Below are 26,812 nucleotides of genomic sequence, written 5' to 3' on the forward strand. Positions count from 1 at the left end.
GTAAAAAAAAATCTAGATTCTAACTTTATTTTGTATAAGTAATTTACATTTGATACTTTAAAAGAATCAAAAAAGTATAAGCAATTAAAAGCATTTTTCTTTTGGTGGGTTACAACTAGGACATTATTATGTATAATTATATCTTAGAACTGAAATTAGAAGCATGGCCAGAATAGATGCCTATTTATATTGAGTCTACTTGGTTTGTAGAAATTGAACTTCTCTAATGGCATGCCTCATGTTTGTGTGTTTGGAATTCCTTGGGTTATTTGGGTCACATGATCTTGGGGGGGGGCAGGGCCATAAGAGTTAAGTGACTTGCCCAGGGTCACACTGCTAGTAAGTGTCAAGTGTCTGATGTTGGATTTGAACTCAGGTCCTCCTGAATCCAGGGCCAGTGCTTTATCCACTGCGCCACCTAGCTGCCCCCATCTTTTTTTTTTTTAAAGAAATCTTTTAGATTAAGAAAATAAGACTATTAAGAGTTGTAGACATATATACACATCTATAAACATCTATAGTTATAGATATGTATCTGAATCATTCTTAGGTATACTGTGTCAGGAAGTTGTTACCCTGGAAAACGGTGATTAAGAGACACATTTTTAGTTAAATTTTTTTTTCCCAGGGAATTTGCAGAAATTTATGAATCACATTTTATTTATTTTCTTCCAGCTAACACTTGTGTTTTTCATCCTTATTAATAATGTCAAATTCATAATAATAAACAGTATTATAGCATTAATAAATATATCTCAAACAAAAATGAAAGCGTGGTTACACAGTTGACTTAGTATCTAAATTTACAAAAGAGATTTTGATTTAAGTAACCTTGTGTTAGTATTTTTTATTATTTTGAGGCAGCTAATAGTTTAGTGATTAGAGTACTAGGCCTAAAGTCAGGAAAACCTGAGTTCAGATCCAGGTCCAGGCACTTCCTTTCTGTGTGACCCTGGACAAGGCACTTAACCTCTGATTGCCTGACAGAAGGACCCATTGGAGAAGGAAATGGCAAACCACTCCAATATTTTTGCCAAGGAAACCCATGAACAGCTATGCTCCATGGAGTCACAAAGAGTTGGATACTACTGAACAACTGAAAAAATAATGAATTAATTTTGAGTTTTATACTGTATGAAACAAATTTGTAGTTACTTAGCAAGATTTTACCAAGGTTTTGAAATATATTTAAAATAAGTTTTACCATTTGATATTTAAATATTCCATATATCATGCATTTATAGTTTATATAAATTAATTTATAGTTGATATATTAATCATTTGCTCTTTGACATTAAGCATTAAATCCAACCCATGTATCATAGGATATACTCTCCATTCACATCATGGAGATGCTGCTTGAATCAGAAAATGTGTAGATACCATGTCATGTTAATGTTTTTTTTTTTCTCTTTTAGCCTTTCACCTACTTGCTACATGTCATTTGATTTTCTTATAAAAGCCAAGTTTAAGTACTAATCCTGAAATGTGATATTGTACCAAATAGAAAAATAAACTTTTTTTAAAAATCGCATTTGTTGAGTACCTCCTGTATAGAAGAGCTGTGGTGGGAGCTAAGTGAGATGCAAATCAAGTCCCTCAGCATAAGAAATGGAAAATGTAATAGAAGAGAGAAAAATGTACATGAATCATTTTAATATTATAAGAACTTGAGGGGAATAATAAAAATTCTTTGAGTTCCTAGAAGGGAAAGATAAATTCTGAACAGGGTTGGGAAGAGACACAGATATGCTCTAGATTATAGTAGAATGATATGAGATTGAAATTTGAAGAATGGACTGGACCCCAAAGAGTAGTCACAAATGTAGAGAGAGTTCTCTAGTGAAGAGACACAGGGATTTCTGTTTGACCCTGTTCTTTTCAATGTATTGATCAATAACTAACTTGGATTAAGTCATAGGTGACAGTGTGTCAAACTTACAAATGTCACAGACCTAGGTGGAATAGCTAACACATTTTACAGTGGAATTGGATTCCAAAAAGACATCAGCATATGGGCTGAATATAACAAAATTAATATTCATAGGGATAAATCTAGAGTCCTATACAGGGACAAAAGTTCAACTTTATGAGTGTTATATGGGGAAAGTATTGCTAGACAATAATCCCTTTGAAAAAGGTCCAGTGATATTAGTAGACTTTGAACTCAATATGAGGACTAACAGTGTTAGACCACAGCCAAACAAGCTATCGTGATCTTATTAGAGTCATAGAACACATCTTGTAGTGTTATGTTCAGCTCTAGACATACTACTTAATGACATTCAGTTAATTCATCTTATACTAGGTTGATCAGGATAGTGAATAGTGGAGACTGATATGAGTCTGGCTTGAAGGAACTAGGGACATGTGTATTGTGGAGCATCATATTTAAGCTTCATGTCAGGAAAAACTTCCTAACAGTTAGAGCTGACCAATAGCATAAAGGACTGCCTCAGGATGGAGTAGATGCCCCTTGATTGGTGGTCTTCAAGCAGAGATTGAATGAGTACTTGACATAATGGGAATTCTTTTTGCAAATGGATTGAATGAAGTGGCCACGAAGGTCCTGCTGAACTCTGAGTTCAGCAGTTCTGAAACTGTATTGAAAAGACATTATCAGGAACATAATAACTTTATTCAAGTAATTGAATTATTATTACGTGGAAGGAGAGGTTAGACTTGTTCAACATGGTCTCTGAATAAGAATGGAAGCATTGAGTAGTGATTTCAAAGACACTCATTTGGGGTTCAAGGAGAACTTCCAAACAGAGTTATCCAAAAGTAAAACAGATTTCTACAGTATATAGTGGTTTCCCTATTACTAAAGAGGCCTTTAGATAAGGCTGGGTGACTACATTGGGAGAGGCATAAGGGAAGAACAGAGCAGTTTCATTTACTGTCTCAAAAACTAACACAGTGCTAGGTACATAGCAGTTGCTTCAAAATGCTTGTTGATTGATTTGTCAATGTCATTAGAGCTGTCTATTAGGACTTCAATTTGGTTCAATTCAATAAATAATTGTTAAGGCCTAGTAAGAGCAAGATACTGTGTTTGGAACTTAGAAATACAGAGACAAATGCTAAACATTTCCTGCCATTGAGAAATTTACATTTGATTTGGGTGTGGGCTAGATTTGCAATAGTTACAAAAATAATACATGGTAATAGTAGAAGGAAGAAAGTACTTATAGTATGTGAGATGAGGGAAGACCACATTGAAGAAGTGAGGCCCGAGCTGAGGCTTAGAGGAAGGGAAGGATTCTGCAAGGTGGGGCTGAGAGGGTAGTGAATTCCAGATGTAGGAAATAGCTTGTGTAAATTTACAGAGCCAGAAGGTGGATTGTTGAATTCAGAAATTATCTATCAGTTCAGCTTTTTTAGAACATATAAAGGGGAACAATGTAAAATAAAGCTAGAAGGGCAGGATGGAGCCAGATTGTAAAAGACATGCCAGACTCGAGAGTTTGTTTTCTAGTTTATACAGTATAGTTTTTTGGTCAAGGGAGTGACATGATCAGTTCTATGGTCTAGAAAAGTTATTTTGGCTGATATGCTGAGAAAAAAGGAGACTTAAAGGAGGAAGATCCATTCAAAGACTGCTATAGTAGTTCAGCTGAGAAGTTATGAAGACCTGCTAGGGTAGTAACTATAAAAATATATGTGAGAAATGTTGTGGAGATACAATCCCCATGATTTGGCAGCTAATTGGAGAATTATGAGGAAGAGGGCATTTGTAACTGACTGCAGGAGTGATTGTGCCCCCAAAATAATTAGGGAAGATTGGAGGAAGGGCAAGTTTAGGGAGGGGAAAGGATTAGCTCTATTTTGGGTGTGTTAAATTAGAGCTTCTGAAGAAATGTCACAGTGTCCAATATGAAGTAGGAGAAGCAATACTGGAATCAGGGAATGAAATTAGGCCCAGTAGCCTATAAATTTAGATGTCTGTTTGAAGATGTTCATTGAACCTATGTAATTAGATGAGATCAACCTAGGGAAAGGGTATAAAGAAAAGGAACCATGATTGAGCCTTGGGATAAACTTATGTTTAGGGTGATAAATTAGTTTGGCTGAGGAGTGTTGGATAGTTTGATAATAAAGTACATTATAAGGGATTGATGTGGAATGTAGATTGATGCATTGTAGTCATAAATAAGCAGATGGCATTCACTTTACATATATACAAAATTAAGGCTAAGTTGGTAGGCTACTGTAGCAGTTTTGTTATTGAAAGGTCATTAATATTAACAAAACAGAAGGTGTACTATAATTTTTTTTTCTCTTTGGGGACATTAATAATTGTCTTTTGTTCTCAAAGGCCATGAATTATTGTCTGAATTACAACAGCGCCGATTTAATGGCTCTGATGGAGGAGTCTCATGGTCACCCATGGATGATGAATTGCTTGCCCAGCCACAAGTCATGAAATTGCTAGATTCATTACGAGAACAATACACCCGTTACCAGGAAGTTTGTAGACAGCGAAGTAAGCGAACACAACTAGAGGAAATTCAACAGAAGGTAATGCAGGTAGGTGCCAAGATCATTGTGTGTGTGTGTGTGTGTGTGTGTGTGTGTGTGTGTGTACTCTTTGTTTACTTTTTAATGGTGCTTTGAATTTTCTTTTCACTACTTAACATTAGACATTGCCAAGTCTTATATATATTAGATTAAGTGAGGCTCCTAACACAGTCATGCCAGAGACATTTATGATGAGGGATCTCTGTACATCAAATGTTCTTACTTTCATTATATGTTATTTATATAGTGATGTCATTGAGAGCTCCAGAGTGATAAATAACCACGACTGTAATGTGGTAGTTATTTGGGACCTATGATTTAATTGGTGAAGTAGCTCAATCCAAGAATGCACTGGCAACTGCTTTCCAACTTAGAGTGTTAGAAGGTTGCTGCGGGGTGCTAGGAGGTTAAGAGCCTTGCCCAGGACCACATAGTCAGGATATGTCAGGCAGGACTTGAACCATTCTTCTCAACACTGTCCATTCTGGCACCTCCCATACTTAGGAGATTAAAAAAAGGCTTATGCAAATTTTAGTGACCTACTAGATTGTTAGAACTTGTCTTGAAGGTTATCTAGAAGTTCATAGAGATACAAAGATTTGTTGGGTCCCATATGATATAAATAGGAACTGAAACTTTTTCTTTTAGTAAATTAATATTTAAATTGGAATGAAGTTTTATAATCTTTGGCAAACTGCCATCATTAATGCATTTAAATAGACTTGTTTACTGGGGCATCAACCTCAATTTACATCATTTTTATTAGAAATAGTCATGTTTGTTCTGTCTGCATTACTAGTGCTGCATAGTAAGTGAATTGAATTAGAGCATAGAATAAAACTATATAGTCATTTAATTTTTTCCTATGCTACTTTGAAATTTTGATTTTTTTAAAAACAAATAAGCATTTACCTCTTTTAATATTCTATACAGTTGATAGTTTTTTGTATGATTTTCATGATTTCTTTTGACCTGGATATAAGATATAATCATTTCACTTTTTTCTAGAGTATTCTAAAATTGAAGTTTAAATGGTTTATATCATGTTGTCTTCATTAAAAAAAAAACAGCCTCAAATATATAGCAGATCGTTAATGAACTTAAATTTTCCAGTTGCTTTAGTTCAGCTTTTACTTCTAGAATTTAAATCATGTGAGTGATTTGAATCAGTGAGGCAGTTAATCATAAGAATTATTTAAAACATTTGAAAGATGTATCATTTCGCTATTCTTAATTCTGAATGAATAACACAAGTAATAGATGAAGAACTCTTGATCCACAAAAAAAAAAAAAAACAGTGATAAAGCTGAAGAATTGCCCATGTATGTTAAAATTTGTTCTGTTTAGTTTTGATTTTAAAATGTCGAAGGGAAAATAATCTAATTCCATCCTTTCCTTTTTACCTCTTCCTCCCCCGGATTAAGGAAGGACAGAGCATGTCGTACACTTCTCTTGCAGGAGGGAAGGGGAGTGAGTCCTGTGCTATAGCAGCATGCCTCCATTTTGTGAGGAGTGGGAGGGTTCATTACCTCAACAACATTACCTACTAAAGAGCAGTAGTAGAAGCAGGGGATGAGCAGGCTAAGGGCAAATTGAAATTAAAGAGTATTCTCTCTCAAGCAGGGAAGATAGACAGCAGTAAATATTTAAAGAGTTAATAGGAAGTTAATATGCAAATGATATGTGATTTTCTCTCAATATCAGCTTGGTAAATTCCCTTTAATCCATATAGATCTGGTAAGACTTGAACCCAGGCCTTTCTAACTCTAAGCCTAGAACTATATCTATTATCCTACACTGTCTCTGTAATAGAGAAGTACATCATTAGTAATAACAGGAGATAGAGATATAGATACACAAACGTGTGTATATCTATATGTATGTACACACAAACACAAATGAATGAATGAATGAATGAAGCTTTAAAGTCTACAGACTGATTAATATAAATTATCTTGTTTGATCCTCATAGCAACCCTATGACGTCGTTACTACAAGTTTTCTTATCCCCATTTTACAGATGAGGAAACTTGGGTTCAGAGAGCGTGACATATTGATAGCCATATAGCTAGTAAATACTGCATGTTGATTGCATATCAAGCCTACTTCCAACCATTCCACACACCATTCTAGGCATTCTTTAAAAGGATGTTGTGTGAACATTTAGAAAGGCAGTGATCAGAGACTGAGGTGCCATTAAGAGGAGATTAGAGTGATATCTTTCTGTGATAGATAGTAACTCTAAATGTATATATGAAATGTGTTAGCATGTTGTAATGTACAACATATATAAATAATCATAAACATACAACATGCATAAAATGTTGTTAAGGGCTAAAATTCTAGCTAGTCTGTCTAAAATATCTAATGAGTGGTCGCCAGTAAATTATAAGCTTTAGCAAGAGTTAGGCTTTTAAGCATTTATTAAGGAAAATAAGAATTTGGTAAAGAGAGAGAGAAAGGCCTAGATTCCTATCTATTAAAGGGAGAGCACATTTCTAGCTCCGCTCTCCACCAGAGTCCAAAGGAAAGAGAGCGAGACTGAGCGCCAGTCTCTTCTTTCCTCCTCCCACTAGCCCGCGTCACTTCCTGACGCCAAAGAAAAGACTCCTGGTCTTGCTCTCAAAGACCTTCCCTTCATGGGCGGAACTCTTCTACAGTAAGTCTCCAGCAGGTGGCGTCATTCCAATTGTTACAATGTAAAACTATAAATAGGCATATAAAAGTAAGTCTTTAGATAAACAAAGTCCTACATTTGCCCAGTGCCATTAATCATCTCCTCTGACATTGTTTTCTTTGGCTAGAAGATCAGAAATAGATATAGCTGATCCCATTCCTATAGGGCACATGATGCTATAGCTGGCCATACCTCTTATCATCAACTCGCTCTTCATTTCTGGTGATTGCTGTGTATAAGCTGTGGAACAACATGACCTGTCATCCCAGGTGGACACAGATACCGTGAATACCAATACAACCATGACTTAAGAGGAGAGAGTACCCAAGAACAACCATAGCAGCCTACTGTAATAATTAGAATAGTAATGATATTGATTAAGACATGTAGCTCTTTAAGGTTTGTAAGGCTCTTTACCCCTGTGATATCGTTTGATCTTTAGGACCCTGTGAGATAAGTGCTGTTCTTATCTCCATTTTATAGATGAGGAGGCTGAGGCTCAGAGATGTTAAGTGACTTTCCCAGGGTAACACAGTTATTAAGTGAGCAAGGCAATATTTCTCTTCTGGTCTTCTTAACTCTAAACTCAGAAATCTATTCTTCCTCATTCATTTTAATCCTCCAACTCTTATTACGTGTGTTTTACCTGCTTTTTCACCATCAAGTATACACTGTTTTCTGCATATACCAGTCTTTTTTTAATTATCTGGCCAATTCCTAGATAGTCTAGTAGAATTGCCTGTGCATACCATATATTGCTTTTCTAAAATATGATTTTATTCATGTATTTTTTAATTTTGCCATAGTTTTTCCCATTATCCTTTTGCTTCCCCCTCCCAGAGAGTCATTCCACTTAACAAACAATATTATTTCAGACAAAAAGAAAAGAGGGAAAAAATCAGCACAAAATGATCAATACATTGGAAAAGTCTGAAAATGAATGCAGTATGTAACATATCTGGACCTTTCACCTCTGTAAAGTAGTGAAATGGGAGTTTCTTTTCATATTTTTTTGAGCCTTGCTAATTCTTTATAATTTTGCAACATTACTTTTGGTTTTTTGCGTGTGATTCTTTCCTATTATATTGTTGTAGTCATTGTGAATATTGTTTTATTGGCTCTACTTCAGTCTTTTTTTTTTTTTTTTTTTTTTTTTAGTGAGGCAATTGGGGTTAAGTGACTTGCCCAGGGTCACACAGCTAGTAAGTGTTAAGTGTCTGAGGCTGGATTTGAACTCAGGTACTCCCGACTCCAAGGCCAGTGCTCTATCCACTGCGCCACCTAGCTGCCCCTCTACTTCAGTCTTTATCAGTCTTTGTAAATTTGTTCATACTTCTTTTTATTCATCACATTTTGTCATTTCTTGCAGCACAGTAACATTTCATTACATTGATGTAATACAATTTGTTTAGTCATTCCCCAATCAATAGCATTGTTTCCAATTCTTTGCTATCACAAAAAGTGCTACTGCAAATATTTTGGTGTAAATGGGGACTTTGTTCTTACTTATGGTCTCCTTGGAGCATTAACCTAGCAATGGAATCTTTGGGCTAAAAGGTTATGGACATCTTAGTCACTTTATTTGCACAATTCCAAATTGTTTCCCAATTAGTTATAATTCATAACTCCAACAATGCACTGAAGTACCTATCTTCCTATATCCCCTTCAACAGTGACTAATCCCATCTTTTGTTATCTGTGCCAATTTGCAAAGTTCGAGGTGAAACTTCAGTATGGTTTTGATTTTCATTTCTCTTATAAGTGATATGAAACATTCTTTCATGTGGGTTGTTAAAACTTGGCAATTTTTCTTTTGAAAACTTTGTTCATATCCTTTGACCATTTATCTCTTAGGGAATGAGTTTTGCCATCTACTTGTGTTTATGTTAACTATTCTCCAGAAATGGAAAAAAAGAGATTTTTCTCTATACTCATGGAACCAAACATAATTTTTTACTTATAAAAGTAATAAAGCAGAAGATAAAGGTGCATGAATGGTTTAGTTAATGAGCAGGTATATTTTAACATAAAACTTAAAAGATATATATTATGTCTCTACTACTTGCAGTTTTAATATGTCCGATCACTAGTACTTCATTATATTAAAAAGATATTACTTTTCATCAGATGGGTAGCTACCCTAAGCACAGCTATAGTGATTATAAGAATTAATTCATGTCCATGAAACTAATTAATTTTGTGCCCGTTAGCAGCATTCTATGACAAGAATGTCCTAATCATGTTTATTTTTTTCTGTTACAACCATAGCTATCTGTGTAATTAATATTTTTGTATGACTACAGTTTTTCTCCTTAATGAAAGGGCTATTTTTCATGTCATTTATATATTTATGATAATTTAATAAATGATTCAGGTTAATTTACTAATAGATTATGAGTCTCCTAACACCTAACTTCTAGAGTTAACTCTACAAATAGCGTGATTTGGGGAAACTTATTTAACCTCTCTGGGCTTATGGTTTCTTCTTCTGAAAAATGAGATGGTTGGACTAGATGATCTAAAGTTCCTACCTTTCTCTATATATATATATATGTCTTCTATATGTCTCTTTTCAAGACAAATAAATATTTTATGTTACACATACGAAGTAACAAACAAGGATTCTAAATTCCTTTCATTCTATTGAATTCTGAGTTCTACTGACAGCCTACAATTTATCAAAAGTCATTTCCCCCCCTGAAGTCAAATATTAAAAGCCATGTCTATCTGTGTTGGTAGTTCTGAAGTACTTGCATGTTTTTTACTGGTTGTGAAAGGAATTTTAGAAACTCTTGGAAAAAAAATCATTAGAGAAGTATTTTTAAAGCTTCTGGTGATTTTAAAATGTGTATTTTATTTGTAGGTTGTAAACTGGCTTGAAGGACCTGGATCAGAACAGCTAAGGACACAGTGGGGAATAGGTGATTCAATCAGAGCTTCACAAGCTTTGCAGCAGAAACATGAAGAGATCGAAAGTCAACACAGTGTGAGATTTTTTCCCCCTTCAAACTATAATGTAACTTAGACATAATTAGTTGTCAGCTACTTATTTTTAATGACAGATACCCATAAATCACGGATGGTCAGTGATTTAAGAGTTATCATAAAGGGAAATGGGGATACTCTTTTGATAACTTAGTCAATAGATAGTTTTTTCCTTATTGCTTCTAACACATCTCTAATTACACAGTTCTTCACAATTGTCTATTTTACTCTTTTTGAAGATACAATAATAATTCTTTTTCTCTCCTCGAAGAATATAAAATGAAAGCAGAATTGAGTGATAGTCCTGAAAAAATTAGGAGCCCAGTATTCAATCAGATATTGGACTATACAGAGCTCCCATTGGAAGGAAGCCTTCTATGCTTTCATGGGGAACAGAGCAGTACTGCACATGAACTCCTTGCTCCTATGTGCCTTTGGGAAAGAATTATGAAGTAGCATCAAAGCAGTGGCCACATAGAGGTTGTCGGGGTGGGCAGAATATAGAAGAGACGAAAGGATTGTCTTCCAAACAGACTTGGGGAGTGGCTTGATCTGGCTTTTGACAAAATAGTTGAAATGAGATGTGTGGATTATCTGTAATTTCTATTTTTATTTTCTATTTCCTGGTGCAACTGAATTGTGGGGGACCTCCAATATTACTTGTAATCCTCTAAGAAAGGAAGTGTGGTTAGAGTAGATAAGCTATGGTGAGGCACAGTCTAACAAGTTGGTGAGAATGTGGGTCAGAGTGTGCACCTCCACAGGGTTTCTCAAGTAATGAATCAGTCAATCGGATCTTTAATTGAACACTTACCATGTACCAGGCACTGTGCTGTGCATCAGGGTAGAAATATAAAAGCAAAACAGCCCCTGCCCTCAAGGAACTTAAGTTGTAATAGGGGAAGATAGCTATATAGGGAAGCAGTGGTCTGGAGAGTCATAGGGATGATAAAATGGGCAGAGCCATAGGGCAGGTGGCGATCACACCCTTTCCATAAGCAATGGCCGTACAGATTTGATTCCTGTTCCCAGAGCAAGAGGTAAAGAAGGTGCAGAGGAGCTACAAGCTAGTGCCAGGACGGATAGCAAGATGCAAAACATAATCTAGAACATGCAGGGTTGAGTGGGGCCTTAAGCTGGGGCAATCCAGTGGTTCAGGCTGGAGCATTAACATACAGTGAAGCACGCAGAGAACAAAAGTGTTGCAATTAGAAAGCACTGTATTAAGTAGGAATTAGAAGAACACAGTTCAGTTAGAAAGGTAACAAATTCTTTTGTAATTGCCAAGTCTTGAACTGGGGACAGTGGCTAGGACGGCATGTGAGGCTCAGGAGAAATGTAATATCCATTCTTATTCCAAGCTTTTTATGTATGTAATAGTCCTGAAGACAGAACAGCCTCTGCAACCCTTACAGTAAGGGACCATAGCCTACCTGCTGCCAGAGCAGCCCTTGAGGTATAAAACTCTGGGTCAAGCTGCTGAGGAGAAAGGAGAAGGGAAGAGAAAAAGAGTGAAAGGAAGAAGGGGCTCCTCTGACGATACTGCAGGGGCAGAGACAAGACTCACATCTCAGCAATGCATAGGAATCCAGCTAATGGCTCTTCCCCCATACTTTTCCAGCACTCTAGTTTCTGTCCATAAAAAGTCATTTCAGTTCCTCCCAAAGAGATAATGGGTTAAGTGAATTATCACTTAATGGAACTCAGTCCTCTGATGGAGATCAAATCTGCGTGGACCCAGTCTGGAGGGATACTATTCCAGATGGGTAATGGGGAGTTATGGTAGACAAGATTGCCAGATGGGATTGGATGGTGGGAAAGAGAGAATAGAGACCAGTACTTGTGGTTTCTGAGCTCTGATGAAGCAGCCCAAAAGTGGAGAGGGTGGTCTGGCCCTGGCTTTTGCCCAGTAAGCTAGTCTCTTCAGAACCAATACTAGTAGCCCTTGCTCAGGTGCTAAGAGCCCTGGCTCCTTTCCTATGATCTCCCAGGGTGAGGAGAACTTAGAGAGAGCAAGTCCAGAGAGGAGATGGTGTTTCAGCCCTTATTTAAAGTTTTATTCTTGCTAGCTTCTCAAACATTTCTGCCCTTGGAACATAGGAAAAGGTTTAGGAGAGGGAGTGGAACCTTTGGGGGCAAAAGTGTACCTGAAAGGAAACACTTCCTTTTAGTTGAGTCGTTAGAGCTGGTCACTTCTTAGAAAGGGTCCCCTCCCTGTTCCTTCATTCCTCTCCAAGAAGCCAGATTTCAGCAGCTTGGATGAAAGAGAAATGGACTATCAGTGGGGAGACCAAGGTTCTAGTCCTGCTTCTGATACTAAGCATGGCCCTCTGTCTCTTCCTCTTTAAAATGAGGAAATTGGGCCAGGTAGCCTCTCAGTTCCTCTCTAGCTCTAGCAGTTTATGAATGTAAGGCATGTGTGTTTCATTTGTCGCTACTTCAGATTTATTGAGAGTTGAATAATCCTTCTCCTGTGACTTTAGGCTAGAGACTCAGTCACCTCCCTTCTGTGGGATGTCATTGTGCTCTGCAAAAGGAAGGCATTGGACTCAGTGATTCCCAGGGTCCCTTCTAGTTCTTAAATTCTGGGAGGGTTTTGGGGGGGGGAGCTTAAATGTATATAGACTGAATAGGAGCAAATGAACACACAAATTTGATGGAAAAGTGACAGTTTTCCTTCCTTAAATATATTTTTAAACTTTCTTTATGATAATGCAAACTCTAGGTTTGTGGTCTCCTTCACTACAATCATTTAGTATAATGAAAAACAAGCATATATGGATCTGTGCTTTCATTGATATGGGATTCTGTCTAGTAATGTAGATTGCCGCCTATTTATGCCTGTTCATCCTTGGCACTCAGTCATTTACTGAACATTTCCTCTATTCAGGTCACTGGACTAGATAGATGGTCAAGAAGCAGGCTAGGAAACCAAAATCCACAACATGTATGTAAATGTATGAGTACTACACCAAAATAAAGATACAGAGCTCTGGCTCTGGAATCTGAGAACCTGAGTTCAAATCCTGTCTCTAGTGCTTTCAACCTGTGTGATCCTGGCCAAGACTGCTAAGTGAGTGGAGAGAAGGGGGTGCATGAAAAGTACTGTCAGAGATGCAGTGTGATTTGACAATTGAAAAGATAGGAGAAGTGATGATGAGTTAAAAAGTTGATTCTAAAGATATGAACTTGGAAGGAAGGTGGTGTCCTGGATAGAAATAGGGAAATTAGAAAAAGATTTCGGGAATTTGGGCATGAGGGATGGTAGAGATTGCTTTGGATATGCTGAATTTGAGAACTCAGTTTTGAAAAACACAATAGGAAATTGGTGATTTAAACTTGATGCTCAGAACAATTAGGGCTAGATTCATTTGCATGGAAATGATAACTGAACCCTTGGGAACTGATGAGGTAACTAAGGGAGAGAGTTGTAGAAGGAGAAAAAGAAGGAACAAAGAATAGTTTCAGTTGAAACTGAATGAAAAGCCATAGTGTAAGGAGTTGGGAATTGAGAGAAAATTATCTTGGCATTTCCCACTTGGACTATCCTGATAGTTTAACTGTTACTCCCTATTTCGAGTCTCTTCCCTCTCTATTCAGCAACCAGGTCTTAAATTAAAGCATAGGTTTTAGCATGTCAATCCCATGCTCAATAAATACCAATAACCACCTGTTACCTTCAGGAGTCTTTCACAAATTGATTACATCCTACCTTTATACCTTTATTATACAGTTCGGTATACTAACCTTTCACATACTCTGGTTCAGGGAAACTGGCTTTCTTGGCTATTTCTCACACATGACATACTACTTGTCTCTATGTCTTTATCTAGGCTGTCCCTTCTTCCTATTACAGTTGCTAGTGCCTTCCATCCCAAATTACCTTGTATTTATTTTATAAGTATTTAAATATAAGTATACACATGCATGCAGTATTCCTGAGAGAATATAAGCTCCTGAAGAACAAGTGCATGGCACATAGTAGTCACTTAATAAATGTTTGTTGATTGATTGATTAACAGTAGTTTTATTTCATTAGTCAAATTGAACATCATCTAATTCTGCTTTCTTGACTGTTCCTTATCTGACCTATCGTCCATGTTTTATTGATAGTCATCCAGCTGAAAAAAATATTGATTAAACAGTTTAATTGCATAACTGCTTCAAATCCCAATGGTTAATGTAAGCTTCAGTTTTCACATTTTTAATGGGGTAGTTTTAAAATGAATTGGTCATTACTTGCTCATCTAGTAAACGTGAACTATGGAGACTTTTCATTGAGAAATGTTAAATTCTGAGCTGTAGTTTTTAGAAGAGGTTTTTTTGCCTCTTTTTGTTTTGGTTTTATGTCAACTTGTAAAAACTTCGTATCATATTGAAATCTTGCCATTATTTTCTTACAGTCTAATACTGTCTATTCCAAGGGACAACATTATAGTTGTTGACTGTCTTTTTTTTTTTTTTTTTTTTTTTTTAAGTGAGGCAATTGAGGTTAAGTGACTTGCCCAGGGTCACACAGCTAGTAAGTGTCAAGTGTCTGAGGCCGGATTTGAACTCAGGTACTCCTGAATCCAGGGCCGGTGCTTTATCTGTTGACTGTCTTTTAATGGCATGCTTTTGTTACTTTAGCAACTAACCCTTCTTCAATGGAATTTAAGATTAATCTACCTTATTTCACAGTACATAGACTAGTGTTATAGTACAGTATCCTCCTCTTCTGTAACTGAAAAGGCAGAGATTGAAAGCGGTAAGTAAAGAACAAGGGAGGCAATTGTTAGAAATTTTATTTTGGAACTAGGTTGTACAATTTGGAATCAGGAGCTAGTATTTAAGGTCTAAAGACCTGGGACTCTTATTTTCTATAATATATTCATAGACTGTAGTTGGTCGAATTATATAACTCACAAACTGTATGAGGAATGTTTAGTCATCCAGTTGTGAGAATTAGAGCACTACCAACCTGTTGAGAAAGATACTGCAGGGAAGTTCCGCCATGACAAGAACGCATGTGACTTAGCGTCCGGAATGTCAGATTGGTGTCAGGAAGCTGTATCTGCTGCCTGTTAGTCATGTCAATCAGTGCTACCCGCCAGTTAGATGGATGGCCCTGTTTCCTGTTTCACAGGAGGCTTCTAGGAGAAGCCAGGGAGAAACAAGGGTCTTTTTGTGGTTCCAGACTTGGGGCTAGGCGGGAGGACAGATGCTGGCTCAGAGATAGCTAAACAAAGGCTGTTTTACCTCTCTCTCTCTCTCTCTCTCTCTCTCTCTCTCTCTCTCTCTCTCTCTTTCTCTCTCTCTCTCTCTCTCTCTCTCTTTCTCTTCATAATAAATACTTAAGGGGCAGCTAGGTGGTGCAGTAGGTAGAGCACCGGCCCAAGAATCAGGAAGACCTGAGTTCAAATCCGGCTTCAGACACTTAACATTTAACTAGCAGTGTGACCCTGGGCAAGTCACTTAACCCCAATTGCCTCATCAAAAAAAAAATTAAAATAAAAAAAAATACTTAAAAGGCTAAACTCTTGCTAAGGTGTCTAATTTAAGGTGTCCACTCATTAGATTTTAGACATCACAGCTAGAATTTTAGATCTTACACAATTTCTGGATGAAATTGAGAAAGGTTAAATTAATGAGCTTGGAGACAATGGCAATCAAACCCTGAATAAGAAAATTATTTTAATGACAGAAAGAAAAAGTCAAATCAATCCCAACAATTAATCAACAAAAAGGTCTGGAATTTCCACTGTACAAAAGAAAACCTTAAAAAGATTTAGAGTGCAAGCAATCCTGTTTTATATTAAAACAAGGGAAACAACAACCCAGATCCTCCTGTCTTTTTGTGTTTATAGGCAGCGAACTCCTGTAAGTAGCTATGGGCAGACAGAAAAGGCCTAACAGAAGCAGAAATATCCTGCAAAACTTTAAGCTAGCTTTGGCTCTGAGGGTATAAATCATAAAGAATTTAGAGAAAGGGGGTCAGGGCAACACCATGCACCTTGTGTTGACCTTATACTTTGGGTTTTGCCAGAAGGTAGAGTTAGAATTATTCCCTTTTCTTCAACCACTTGCTGTCCTTACTAACTTGGACTTTCTGACTTACAGTGAACAACTATTTATTTCAGCAATAATTTTCAGACACTCTAGTCTCTCTTAAGAATAAAGCCCATCTTTATTGAAACTATTGACAATGTATTACTTTATACATCTTCATTTCTAGTTAAGATGAGGACTCCAAAATGGCTCTTAAAATGAAGGGAAAAGATATTAGTGACTGTGGTAGTAGAATAATTACTCTTTAAGGAAAACATAATGCTATCAAAAGATAATAAATAGTTGTCATTGTGTTGGCACAAAAGAAAAAGATCTTAGAGTGAATCACAGAGAAAACATGATTTGACAATATATTTTTTGGGGGGGGTGGGGCAATGAGGGTTAAGTGACTTGCCCAGGGTCACACAGCTATTGGTCACACAGCTATTAAGTACCAAATGTCTGAGGCCAGATTTGAACTCAGGTCCTCCAGAATCCAGGGACCATGTGTTATCCACTGCACCACCTAGCTTACCCCCAACAATATAATTTTTAAAGGGCACGTATGATACTGACATCTATCAGTTGGAGTATAAATATAGAAATCACAAAGTAATTCTGCACCAGCCATAGGAACAGATCTTTAAAGTTGGTTTTTACTATGGTTTTCATTTCTTATTTTCCATTTTAACCCAGCTCATACAGTACTACCTAACTCAGTATTAAAACTACATAATGTTTTTAAAATGGTTTGGTTGCCGCCCTTGTGAATAGTATTGTAGGTTCTTCTTATTTTACTTTTATGGCTGTTGGTGACCCGTTTGAAACAGTAGCTGCTTCTTTCCTAGCTAGCTCTCATTAGCTTCAAGTATGCTTCTTATTTTATCAATCAAACCGAACTGTTGTCTTTGTTTACTTTTTCAAAAATCTAATGTGAAGCAGGATGATAGGAGTTCTGTTTTGTTTCTTTCATTTGAATCTGACAGCTGCTTATATTAATAAAATTTGTTCAGTAAATACATTTTAGGCCCAGACCATTTGCAGAACACTATGGGCACTAAATAAGGCTTTGATCCCTACCTTCAGACAGCTTGCATTTTACTGCTTACTGAATTGCCATACCACCAGTTGACCTGGACATAGATGCAGTACTGTAGGTATATATAGCGTTGAAGTAGATATAAAAACAATTCTATTATAATAAATAATACAAAATTTAAAAACATCAAAATCAAGAAACATGTGGATTGAGATTTTAAGTGGCTACTAAATATTTGCTGATCATCTACTATGTCTAAGGCAATGTGTTTATCTCTGTGTGGTATACAGAGGTATGCCATTATATTTGGCTTTACTTATAATCATATAAGTAGTGTTAGGGGAAGGAAGGGTATCAATATGAGGGAAAGTGCTCTTGGGCTCATCTCAGATTAGTGTTATCTTATAATATTAATTAATATAATAATTTTAGCTTATTATGTATTATATAGCATTAATATATAATAGCAGTTATTAGCTTACTAGGAGGCAACAAAATAACTGATTTGGAAATTCATCCAACTATTTTGTATTATCTTTTTTTCTCAAGGTCATCAAAGTACTTTAATAAATTTTTTTAAAATGTTCTTTGACCATTGTAAAATTCATCCCTACTCATTGACTCACTACTGTCCATGGACAGCCATGGAAGATGAAAGAGAGAAAACAAGATAAGTGCAGAATATTGCTATACATATTTTCCATATTCAGCAAGCTCCAAGGAACTCTGGTTGCACTACATTTTTTGGATTGCCAAAGAAAATTATACTATTTCAAGTGGAGGAAGAATTGTAGGTCATTATTTTCCCATAATAATAATTAAGTCACATTTCAGGAAAAATGCCTGAAAAACAATAGTAAAGAAAGACAAGTCATTCAAATTGTTGAAGGTGTGGAAGGAACATTGATTATTCTCCTAGTTAGCTAGCTTGGTACTGTGGGAAAGAATGCTAGATTTATACTCTGGGGTCCTGGATTCTAATCTTCTATTGTAATTATCCATGTATATTTGCAGTACTCGCACGACCAATACAATGTCAGTTCTTGAAGGTGGGAGCCATGTCATTTTGCATATTTATATCTCCATTCCTTCCAGTCTTACCCCTAATAGGTGCTTAATAGATGTCAGTTGAATTGAGACTGGGCTAGAAATCTACATTTGAGAATCATCTACATACAGTTAGAGAGGCATAGAATTATTAGATTCAGAGGGGACTTCAGTGATCATCAGATTGTCTCTCATTTTTCAGAGATGGAAACTAAAGCCAAGAAATATTAAGTGACTTGTCCAGGGTAGAAACCGAGTATACTGATTGTCATCCTGGACTCATGTCTGTGCCTCTTTTTTTCATTTTCTTTTTTTCTTTAAAATAATATGTTCCACCCTCCACACACACCCCTGCCACTGTCCATTACATGTACAATTTTAAAGATTCTCTTTCTCTTTTTTTAAAAAAAATATTTTGAGTTCCAAATTTTCTTCCTCCCTTCTTAACCCCTCTCCCCCTTTCCTGAAATGGTAAGCAGTTTGATATAGATTATCCATGTGCTATCATGTAAACATAGTTACATATTAGTCATGTTATAAAAGAAAATACAAACAAAAGACCCCACAAAAATAAAGACATGAGGGGCAGCTTAGGTGGCACAGTGGATAAAGCACCAGCCCTGTATTCAGGACGACCTGAGTTCAAAACTGGCCTCAGACACTTGACACTTATTAGCTGTGTGACCCTGGGCAAGTCACTTAACTCCAATTGCCTCACCAAAAAAATAAAATAAAGAAATGAAAAATAGAATCCTTTGATCTGCCTTCAGATTCCAATAGTTGTTTTTTTTTTCTGGAGATGTATAGTCTTTTTCATCATGAATCCTTTGAAATTGTCTTGGATCCCTGTATTGTTGGCAATAACTAAGTCATTCACTGTTGATCATCATATAGTAATGTTGTTACTCTGTACAATGTTCTCCTGGTTCTACTCACTTCATTTTTCATCAGTTTCTGTAAGTCTTTCCATGTTTTTCTGAAATTAGCCTGCTTATCATTTCTTACAGCACAGCAGTATTCCATTACAGTCATATACTACAATTTGTTCAGCCATTCCCCAGTTGATGGGAATCCCTTCTGTTTCTAATTCTTTGTCAGTACAAAAGAGCTGTTAGGTATTTTTGTACAAATTAGTTGTTTCCCCTTTTTTTCTGATCTCTTTGAGATACAGACCTAGTAATGATATTGCTGGGTCAAAGGCTATGGACAGTTTTATAGCCCTTTGCATATAGTTTAAAATTGCTCTCCAAAATGGTTGGATCAGTTCACAGCTCTAGCAGTGTATTAGTGTCCCAATTTTCCCAAATCCCCTCCAAAATTTATCATTTCCTTTTCTGTCATTAGCCAATCTGATAGGTATGAGGTGGTACCTCAGACTTGTATTTGTATTTTTCTAATTAGTAGTGATTTAGAGCATTTTTTCATATAACAATAGAAAACTGCCTGTAGATATCCTTTGACCATTTGTCAATTGGGAAATGATATGTATTTTTATAAATTTGACTCAGTTCTCTATGTATTTGAGAAATGAGGCCTTGATTTATCAGACACTTGCTGTAAAACTTGTTTCCCAGCTTTCTGCTTTCCTTCTAATCTTGGTTATATTGGTTTTGTTTGTGCAAAACCTTTTAAATTTAATATAATCAAACTTATTCATTTTACATCTAGTAATGATCTCTATTTCTTATTTGGTAATAAAATCTTCCCTTCTCCATAGATCTAACAGGTAAACTATTCCTTGCTCTCCTAAATTGCTTATAATACCACCTTTATGCTTAAATCACATACCCATTTTGACCTTATCTTGGTATATGGTGTAAAATGTTGGTCTATACCTAGTTTCTGCCATACTGTTTTCCAGTTTTCCCATGTTTATTGTTCTTTAAGATTTTCAAACCTATTTCCTGCAAACAAATCTATAAGACAGGTAGTATAAGTATTGCTGTCCCTTTTTTTGTAGGTGAGTACGCCAGTGTTCAGCATGGTAAAAGCATTTGCCCAAGGGATATGTAGCCAGAATAAGAGCCAGGACTCAAAACTAGGTCTTCTTACCCCAGGGCCAGCTAGCTCTTTTTTGTTTAATGAAAATTAGGTAATTAAGGAACATCCCCATTTCTAGCATTTATAGGTCATGAAAAACTGTGAAGATATTCCAAAACTTTCTCACTTTTGGCAGGGTATCAGCTCCACAAAAGAATATTAAACAGCTCTGATATACCATTTTGATTTTGTTTCAAATGTGTACCTGTACATAGCCAGTATTTTGGTCACTCCCGGTAATTAGCCTATTTTTTTTTTAGCTCTTTGATCACTGATACTTCAAAACCAGTATAAATATCTTGAAGTTTAAGAGGGTCAGTACTTCCTGTTTGGGAATGGCAAACTAAAACAAAAAGATCCCACATTCCCTCACCTTCCAAACCTCCCTTTTCTCAGAAATGGTCAGGTGGCTTCTCTAGAGGACTAGAAAAATCCACATAAATTATTGAGTTGTACTATACATTGGATACTTTAGCCTCTTCCAGCTTAAGAATAGCCCTTGCTTTATCTTATTACCTTGTTGGCAAGTTTGTGTGCCTCCCTGAGCCTCATTTGGGAGGGGTTGGGCTAGATGACTCTTAAGGTCCTCTTCCATCCCTTGTATCTGTGATTCTAGAACACTGCATTCATTAAATGAATGTTTTTTTTAATAAATATTTCTGATTCATTCAGTTATTGTGCAGTATTAACAGAGGTACTATAGGTGATTCTATGGTAAATTCTGCTGGAAACTTAATTCAGATGTGTAGGAATACAGCGGGCCACATTTAAAACATCCTTCAGAGGCTAGCTTTCTATGGGAACCTATTTTCTAATGCATTATTCCGCATAATTAAATAGTCAGCCTTTCTTATGCCTTTCTGGACTTCCCCTCTCAAAATCTTTTCATGATTTTGAAAGAATTTATCATGAGAAAGCGTAGTCCTTCAACAATTAATGCTTAATTTCATTTATAACTTCTTATTTGCAGGAATGGTTTGCAGTATATGTAGAGCTGAACCAGCAGATTGCAGCACTTCTGAATGCTGGGGATGAGGAGGATCTTGTCGAATTGAAATCCCTACAACAACAGCTCAGTGATGTTTGTTATCGCCAGGCTAGTCAGCTGGAATTCAGGCAAAATCTGTTACAAGCAGCTCTTGAATTTCATGGTGTTGCTCAAGATGTAAGTCTTTTCATGGATGCTCATCCTCAAACACCTTACATGCAGGCACACACGTAATCTATGTTGGCTTCTATGCCTGCTATTCTCTTCCCACGCACCCCTCCACCCGCCCCTGCCCCAGCCTTTCATTCTTGTACATGCCATAATATCCAAGTGATGCCAGTGTATACCAGCGTATCAAAGTCTCTTGGGTGGGGAGGAGACAGTTTCATATGCCCTGCATGCAAGATTTTCAAAAGTTTCTAAAATGTATAGGTCTCAACACAAAAGATATTATTTCTTTATGACTGTGTTATGTTTATATTCTAATATAATATAAATTGAAGTCTGAACCTCAGTAACTTTTTACCTATTCCTGACCTGGAAATACCAGTATGTCTTCCTAGTGCATGCATCTATGTATTCTGTGTTTGGGGTAATGTGCTTTAATTGCTCTTACTTGTCTTTTAATTGCTTAGTCACTGCAAGTGCAGTTATAATAACAGCATTAGATATATACCTCATTAATCATTAAACATATTAGATGCTGATTACATCAGGGTTATCTCTTTGCTGTCCCTCTGCTTTAGTTGTCTCAGCAGTTGGATGGCTTATTAGGGATGTTGTGCGTAGATGTAGCACCAGCTGATGGAGCATCGATTCAGCAAACTTTAAAACTGCTTGAAGAGAAGCTGAAAAGTGTTGGTAAGCAGATTTTAAAAATGCTGAAGCATAAGTTTCCTTTTATATATATATATATATATATATATTGCCATGCTTAGACAGTAAATCAACTTATACTGACTGAATTGCTTCACGGGAACACATTAGGGAAAATGGGGCAAAATAGTCTTGTTCCCTGGAGGAAATTGTGGTTTTTGCTAACAATTGGTTTTTTCTTGGTGCTCAATCATTTTCACCTTCCCTGAGTCTTTGTCACCTCTTTGTCTGCCCTTCTGTATCTACAAGTGCTACCTCTAGCATGTACTATGTGTATAAACTGTATTTGGATGTGAAATGTTTTGTGGTAAATCTGTATAAACAGTAATGTGTTTTATAAAATGAATTTTTGTGTAACTGTATTCTAACCTTGTAAGAATTTGCTTGGTTCTCTGCTTTTATTTCTTTCCTCAGACTATGAAAGAGTGCAAAGGTAACATTCAATTTTTTAAAAAGGAGTTTGGTCCAGCTCATTAAGTTATTTCTGTCACTCTATAATAGTGCTTGCTTAAATGACCTCTTAGAGAAAATCTCAGCTTCTATCACAGCTCTTTCTAGGTTCTAAAGGTCCAAGATAGATGGACATAATGGACATTAGAGAGGAAAAGTGAGGGGGGTGGGGAAGATGATAGTGAAAAGTGATTGACGGTTCAAACTAAAGTCATTTCTTACTTGAACTCCAGGCAGTAAGTTTTAAAAATTACTACTCTGCATACAAATCATATTGTATCATATGGTGAGCCTAACACTTTTTGAACATAGTAGGCTAAATGATAGGTTTAAAAATTTTTTAGAATCACCATTGAGCTTCTGTCTCTCTTCAAAATCATCCTACGTGTGTATCCAATTTGGAAAATTGTAAATGATTAATAAAAGTTGTTCCATAAAATTTTAGCCAGGGCAGTATCAAAATTGATCTAGGGGGCAGCTAGATGGTGCAGTGGATAAAGCACTGGCCTTGGATTCAGGAGTACCTGAGTTCAAATCCGGCCTCAGACACTTTACACTTACTAGCTGTGTGACCCTGGGCAAGTCACTTAACCCCAATTGCCCCACCAAAAATAAATAAATAAATAAGTAAATAAACAAACGAAAAAAACCCACCATTCATCTATTATCACATACTATCCCACTGCATTATTGATTTTTTTTTTTTTGTGAAATTGTAAAGTGTGTATGAGATTCATGTATTAGGTAAAAGTTGGGTTTATAGATATTGCCAAATCAAATATAAGCATTTGATTTTTAATAGAAATTGGTCGTGGAAATAGGGATGTATTTGCTTACAGTTCCAAAAAGTTCACTAATATATCTTTTAAAATATTGAAACATTACTTTCCCAGGAACATAGAAACCAAAATGAACATGTAGCTATACAACACCTCTAACCTCTTATTATCTTTACTTTACACTAAAACTCAGCTCAACTACCATCTCCTCCTGAGTTCTTTCCTCATTCTCCTAGCTGCAAGCATCCTCCCAAAATGTTGTCTTTGCATATGTTATTCTATATGTGTATATTAATCAGCAGCATCTATTAAACACCTACTATGTACCTGTTACTCTGTAAGCTATTAGGGGTACAAAGATGAAAATGAAACAGACCCTGCACACATTTTCTGTCAGGGGAAATGGAATGTGCAGATATCTGTATCTATATCTATATATATCTATAATGACACACACAGACATATATATGTAAATTATGAGGTAATTGGGGTATGGGGGAGAGGAGCCAGTGAGAAGATAAGAGGTGGCATTTGACCTGACCTTTGAAGGAACTAAGGAGTATAAATAGTGGAGCTAAGACAGCATGCCACATGTAAGGAACAGCAAGAAGTCAGGAAGGCAAGAAGGCAGAGAGAATGTGAAACACAGCAACATATGAGACTAGGAAAAACTAGGTTGGAGCCAGATTGTAAAGGTTTTTAAATGGCAAACAGAGGTAATAGGTGGCCATTGGAATCTGTTGAGCAGAAGAGTGACAGGGTCATATCTCTGCTTAGCAAAAGTATTGTGGCAGTCACATGGTGAGGAGTAAATTGCATCATGGAAAAGAACCATTGCATATGTCTTTCATTATTATTATTATTATTATTATTATTATTATTATTATTATTATTATTATTATTATTATTATATGGCTATTGCGGAGTCCATTGTGGATGTGAAAGGGAATTCAGCTAAGGATGGTGGCTGTGTGAATATGGAAAAGTGGGTGAATGTAAATGTGAGAGATGGGATGGAGGTAGAAAGTACAGTATTCGGCAACTGAGAGAGTAGTTAGTAATGTGAAGTATTTAGGGGAGGTTAAAAAAAAAAAAGTTGAGGATTGAGAGGAAAGAAAACTGGAATTGAGAAAAAGCATTGTGATTTCTCCCCACAGACTGTAAGTACTTCTGAAGGGCAGGAACTGCTTTATTTTTTTTTTTTTTAGTGAGGCAATTGGGGTTAAGTGACTTGCCCAGGGTCACACAGCTAGGAAGTGTTAAGTGTCTGAGGCCGGATTTGAACTCAGGTACTCCTGACTCCAGGGCCGGTGCTCTATCCACTGTGCCACCTAGCTGCCCCTACTGCTTTATTTTTTAATTTGTATTCTCAGTGCTTTTTACAATGCAGGGTACATAGGAGGCACTTAATAAATACTTACTAATTGAAAATATAACATTTTAATTTTGGTATCTATCTAAAGTAAGTGCTAATTTGTCCATTTAGACAAAAAAAGGAAAATTATATTATTTTAATTCAAGTCAGGAAGCATCTACTATATGTGTGAGACTCTAGGGACACAAAAGTTACAAAGTCAAATTTTAAAATGCCTAATGTCCTAAAGTTTAAGCTTACATTGTAAATACTCACTTACTTAATAGAGAGTTATCACTCCTTTTTATACTTCCTTCAAAAATATATTTAAATAATTTTGTGCTAATAGTTTTAATCTACCAAATCTATTTTTAAAAAGGCATTCAGCATGCTATGTTGCTGGGAAAATTCATTAACATAGCTCTCACTTCTGTACCATTGCTACAAAAGACCAATGGACAAAAAGCAATTTTCTTTCTATTTGTGATGCCATAGGTTGTTTTACTTTTAAACCTTGGCAGTTTTACAAACAGTTTTAAAAAGTTTTTAATATTTTCCCATTGGAGTGTACCTATCTGTTTGTTATATGCCTACTGAGAAAGAACTTCAAATAAGAAAAATTTATTAACCAAAATAGAAATTGGTTTCTGTCATCTCTGCCCTCAATTTTAATATTGGATTGTTTTATACTAGAATCTCATTCTAATACATATCACTGTAGAGTAAAGTTTTGTATAAAGTATATTTGTCAATTTTGGACTATATCCAAAGAATAAGGAAGCCAAAGATACTTTCACTTCTAAAGCATTTCCCCAACATGGACTCCAAGGACAGTATTATATAATTAACACTGTGTAATTTTAGTGAATCCACTTCATAAATGCAAAGATCTTAAATAATTTATTTCATGAAACACTTTTTAATAAAGTAATTTTGTTTTCTTTTAGATGTGGGATTACAAGGTTTGCGTGAAAAGGGTCAAGGTCTTTTGGATCAGATCTCTAATCAGGCATCCTGGGCTTATGGAAAAGACGTAACCATTGAAAATAAAGAAAATGTGGATCACATACAAGGAGTGATGGAAGATATGCAGCTTAGGAAACAAAGGCAAATGTTTATATTTATCATAAGAAGGACATATGTGTGTGTGTGCATGTATGTATGTATATGTGCATTTATTACAAGTGAACCCCACCTAATATTAATTGGTTCTGAGAAAACCAGGTATTGGATAACAATGTTAAAACATAATTAGTTACATAGCAAAAGTTAACAATTGGAATAATTTTACAGTGGGATTTTGTGACTGCTTTGGAGTTTTCTTAGAATATAACAACTTTATTATGAAATTATATTGGTTAGTATGATATTTTGTAGGATATACATACATATATATATATATATGTATATATATATATATAATTTTATGCCTCTAGTATTGGATAGTTCTCTTGCTATAAATATTCTGAAATATTGCTTTACATTTTAGGTTTATTAGCTTAAAAAACTTGGCAGTGTAGAAAGCATTAAATTTGGGGTACAAAACACTTCATTTCAACTTAATCTGGAAATGAAAATTAGATGTGTGAAGTATTTTGAAATACTTTAAAATTAAAATTATAATTCTGGTTTTTATTATATTCTAGGGGAAATATTTAAGTAAGGTATGCAAGTTTGACCTTTTGTAAGTTCTATTTTCATGTCTTACCATGGTTTAGAGGTCACTTTGAGTTCTCAAAAGCTATTCCAGGAGAGTAAAAGCTCTGGTTGGCCACAGGAAGTTCTTATACTGATGGGCTTTGTGGAGATTTCTGTTTTAGTACACATTGCATTTAATCTACCTCTTTTTCCCCTTAATTCTTTGGGCTTAATTCTTGTTATAATTGGTATATTTTGTGCTTGTTTAAGTACTGGTTCCTAAATTTTTATCTATTAGTCATAACCTTAATGTCCTTCAAATAAAGGTAACTTAGTAGCAATTTTGTGCCATCATAGGAAATAGGTTATTACGTGTGAATATGGATGGCAT

The 26,812-nt window shown here is 35.9% G+C and overlaps 1 protein-coding gene across 3 annotated transcripts in view; it reads left to right on the plus strand.

Moving 5' to 3' along the window:
* Window positions 1-26,812, plus strand: part of SESTD1 (SEC14 and spectrin domain containing 1) — a 147,412-nt gene that overhangs the window by 94,764 nt on the left and 25,836 nt on the right. For all 3 annotated transcript variants that reach the window (XM_043996644.1, XM_043996643.1, XM_043996642.1), the window contains 5 exons: window positions 4,319-4,530; window positions 10,062-10,184; window positions 21,307-21,501; window positions 22,071-22,185; window positions 25,731-25,890. In XM_043996644.1, the coding sequence (XP_043852579.1) occupies window positions 4,319-4,530; window positions 10,062-10,184; window positions 21,307-21,501; window positions 22,071-22,185; window positions 25,731-25,890 (805 nt within the window). The remainder of the gene's footprint in view (window positions 1-4,318; window positions 4,531-10,061; window positions 10,185-21,306; window positions 21,502-22,070; window positions 22,186-25,730; window positions 25,891-26,812) is intronic.

This window comes from Dromiciops gliroides, chromosome 3 (assembly GCF_019393635.1).
Source record: "Dromiciops gliroides isolate mDroGli1 chromosome 3, mDroGli1.pri, whole genome shotgun sequence".
NCBI lineage: Eukaryota > Metazoa > Chordata > Mammalia > Microbiotheria > Microbiotheriidae > Dromiciops > Dromiciops gliroides.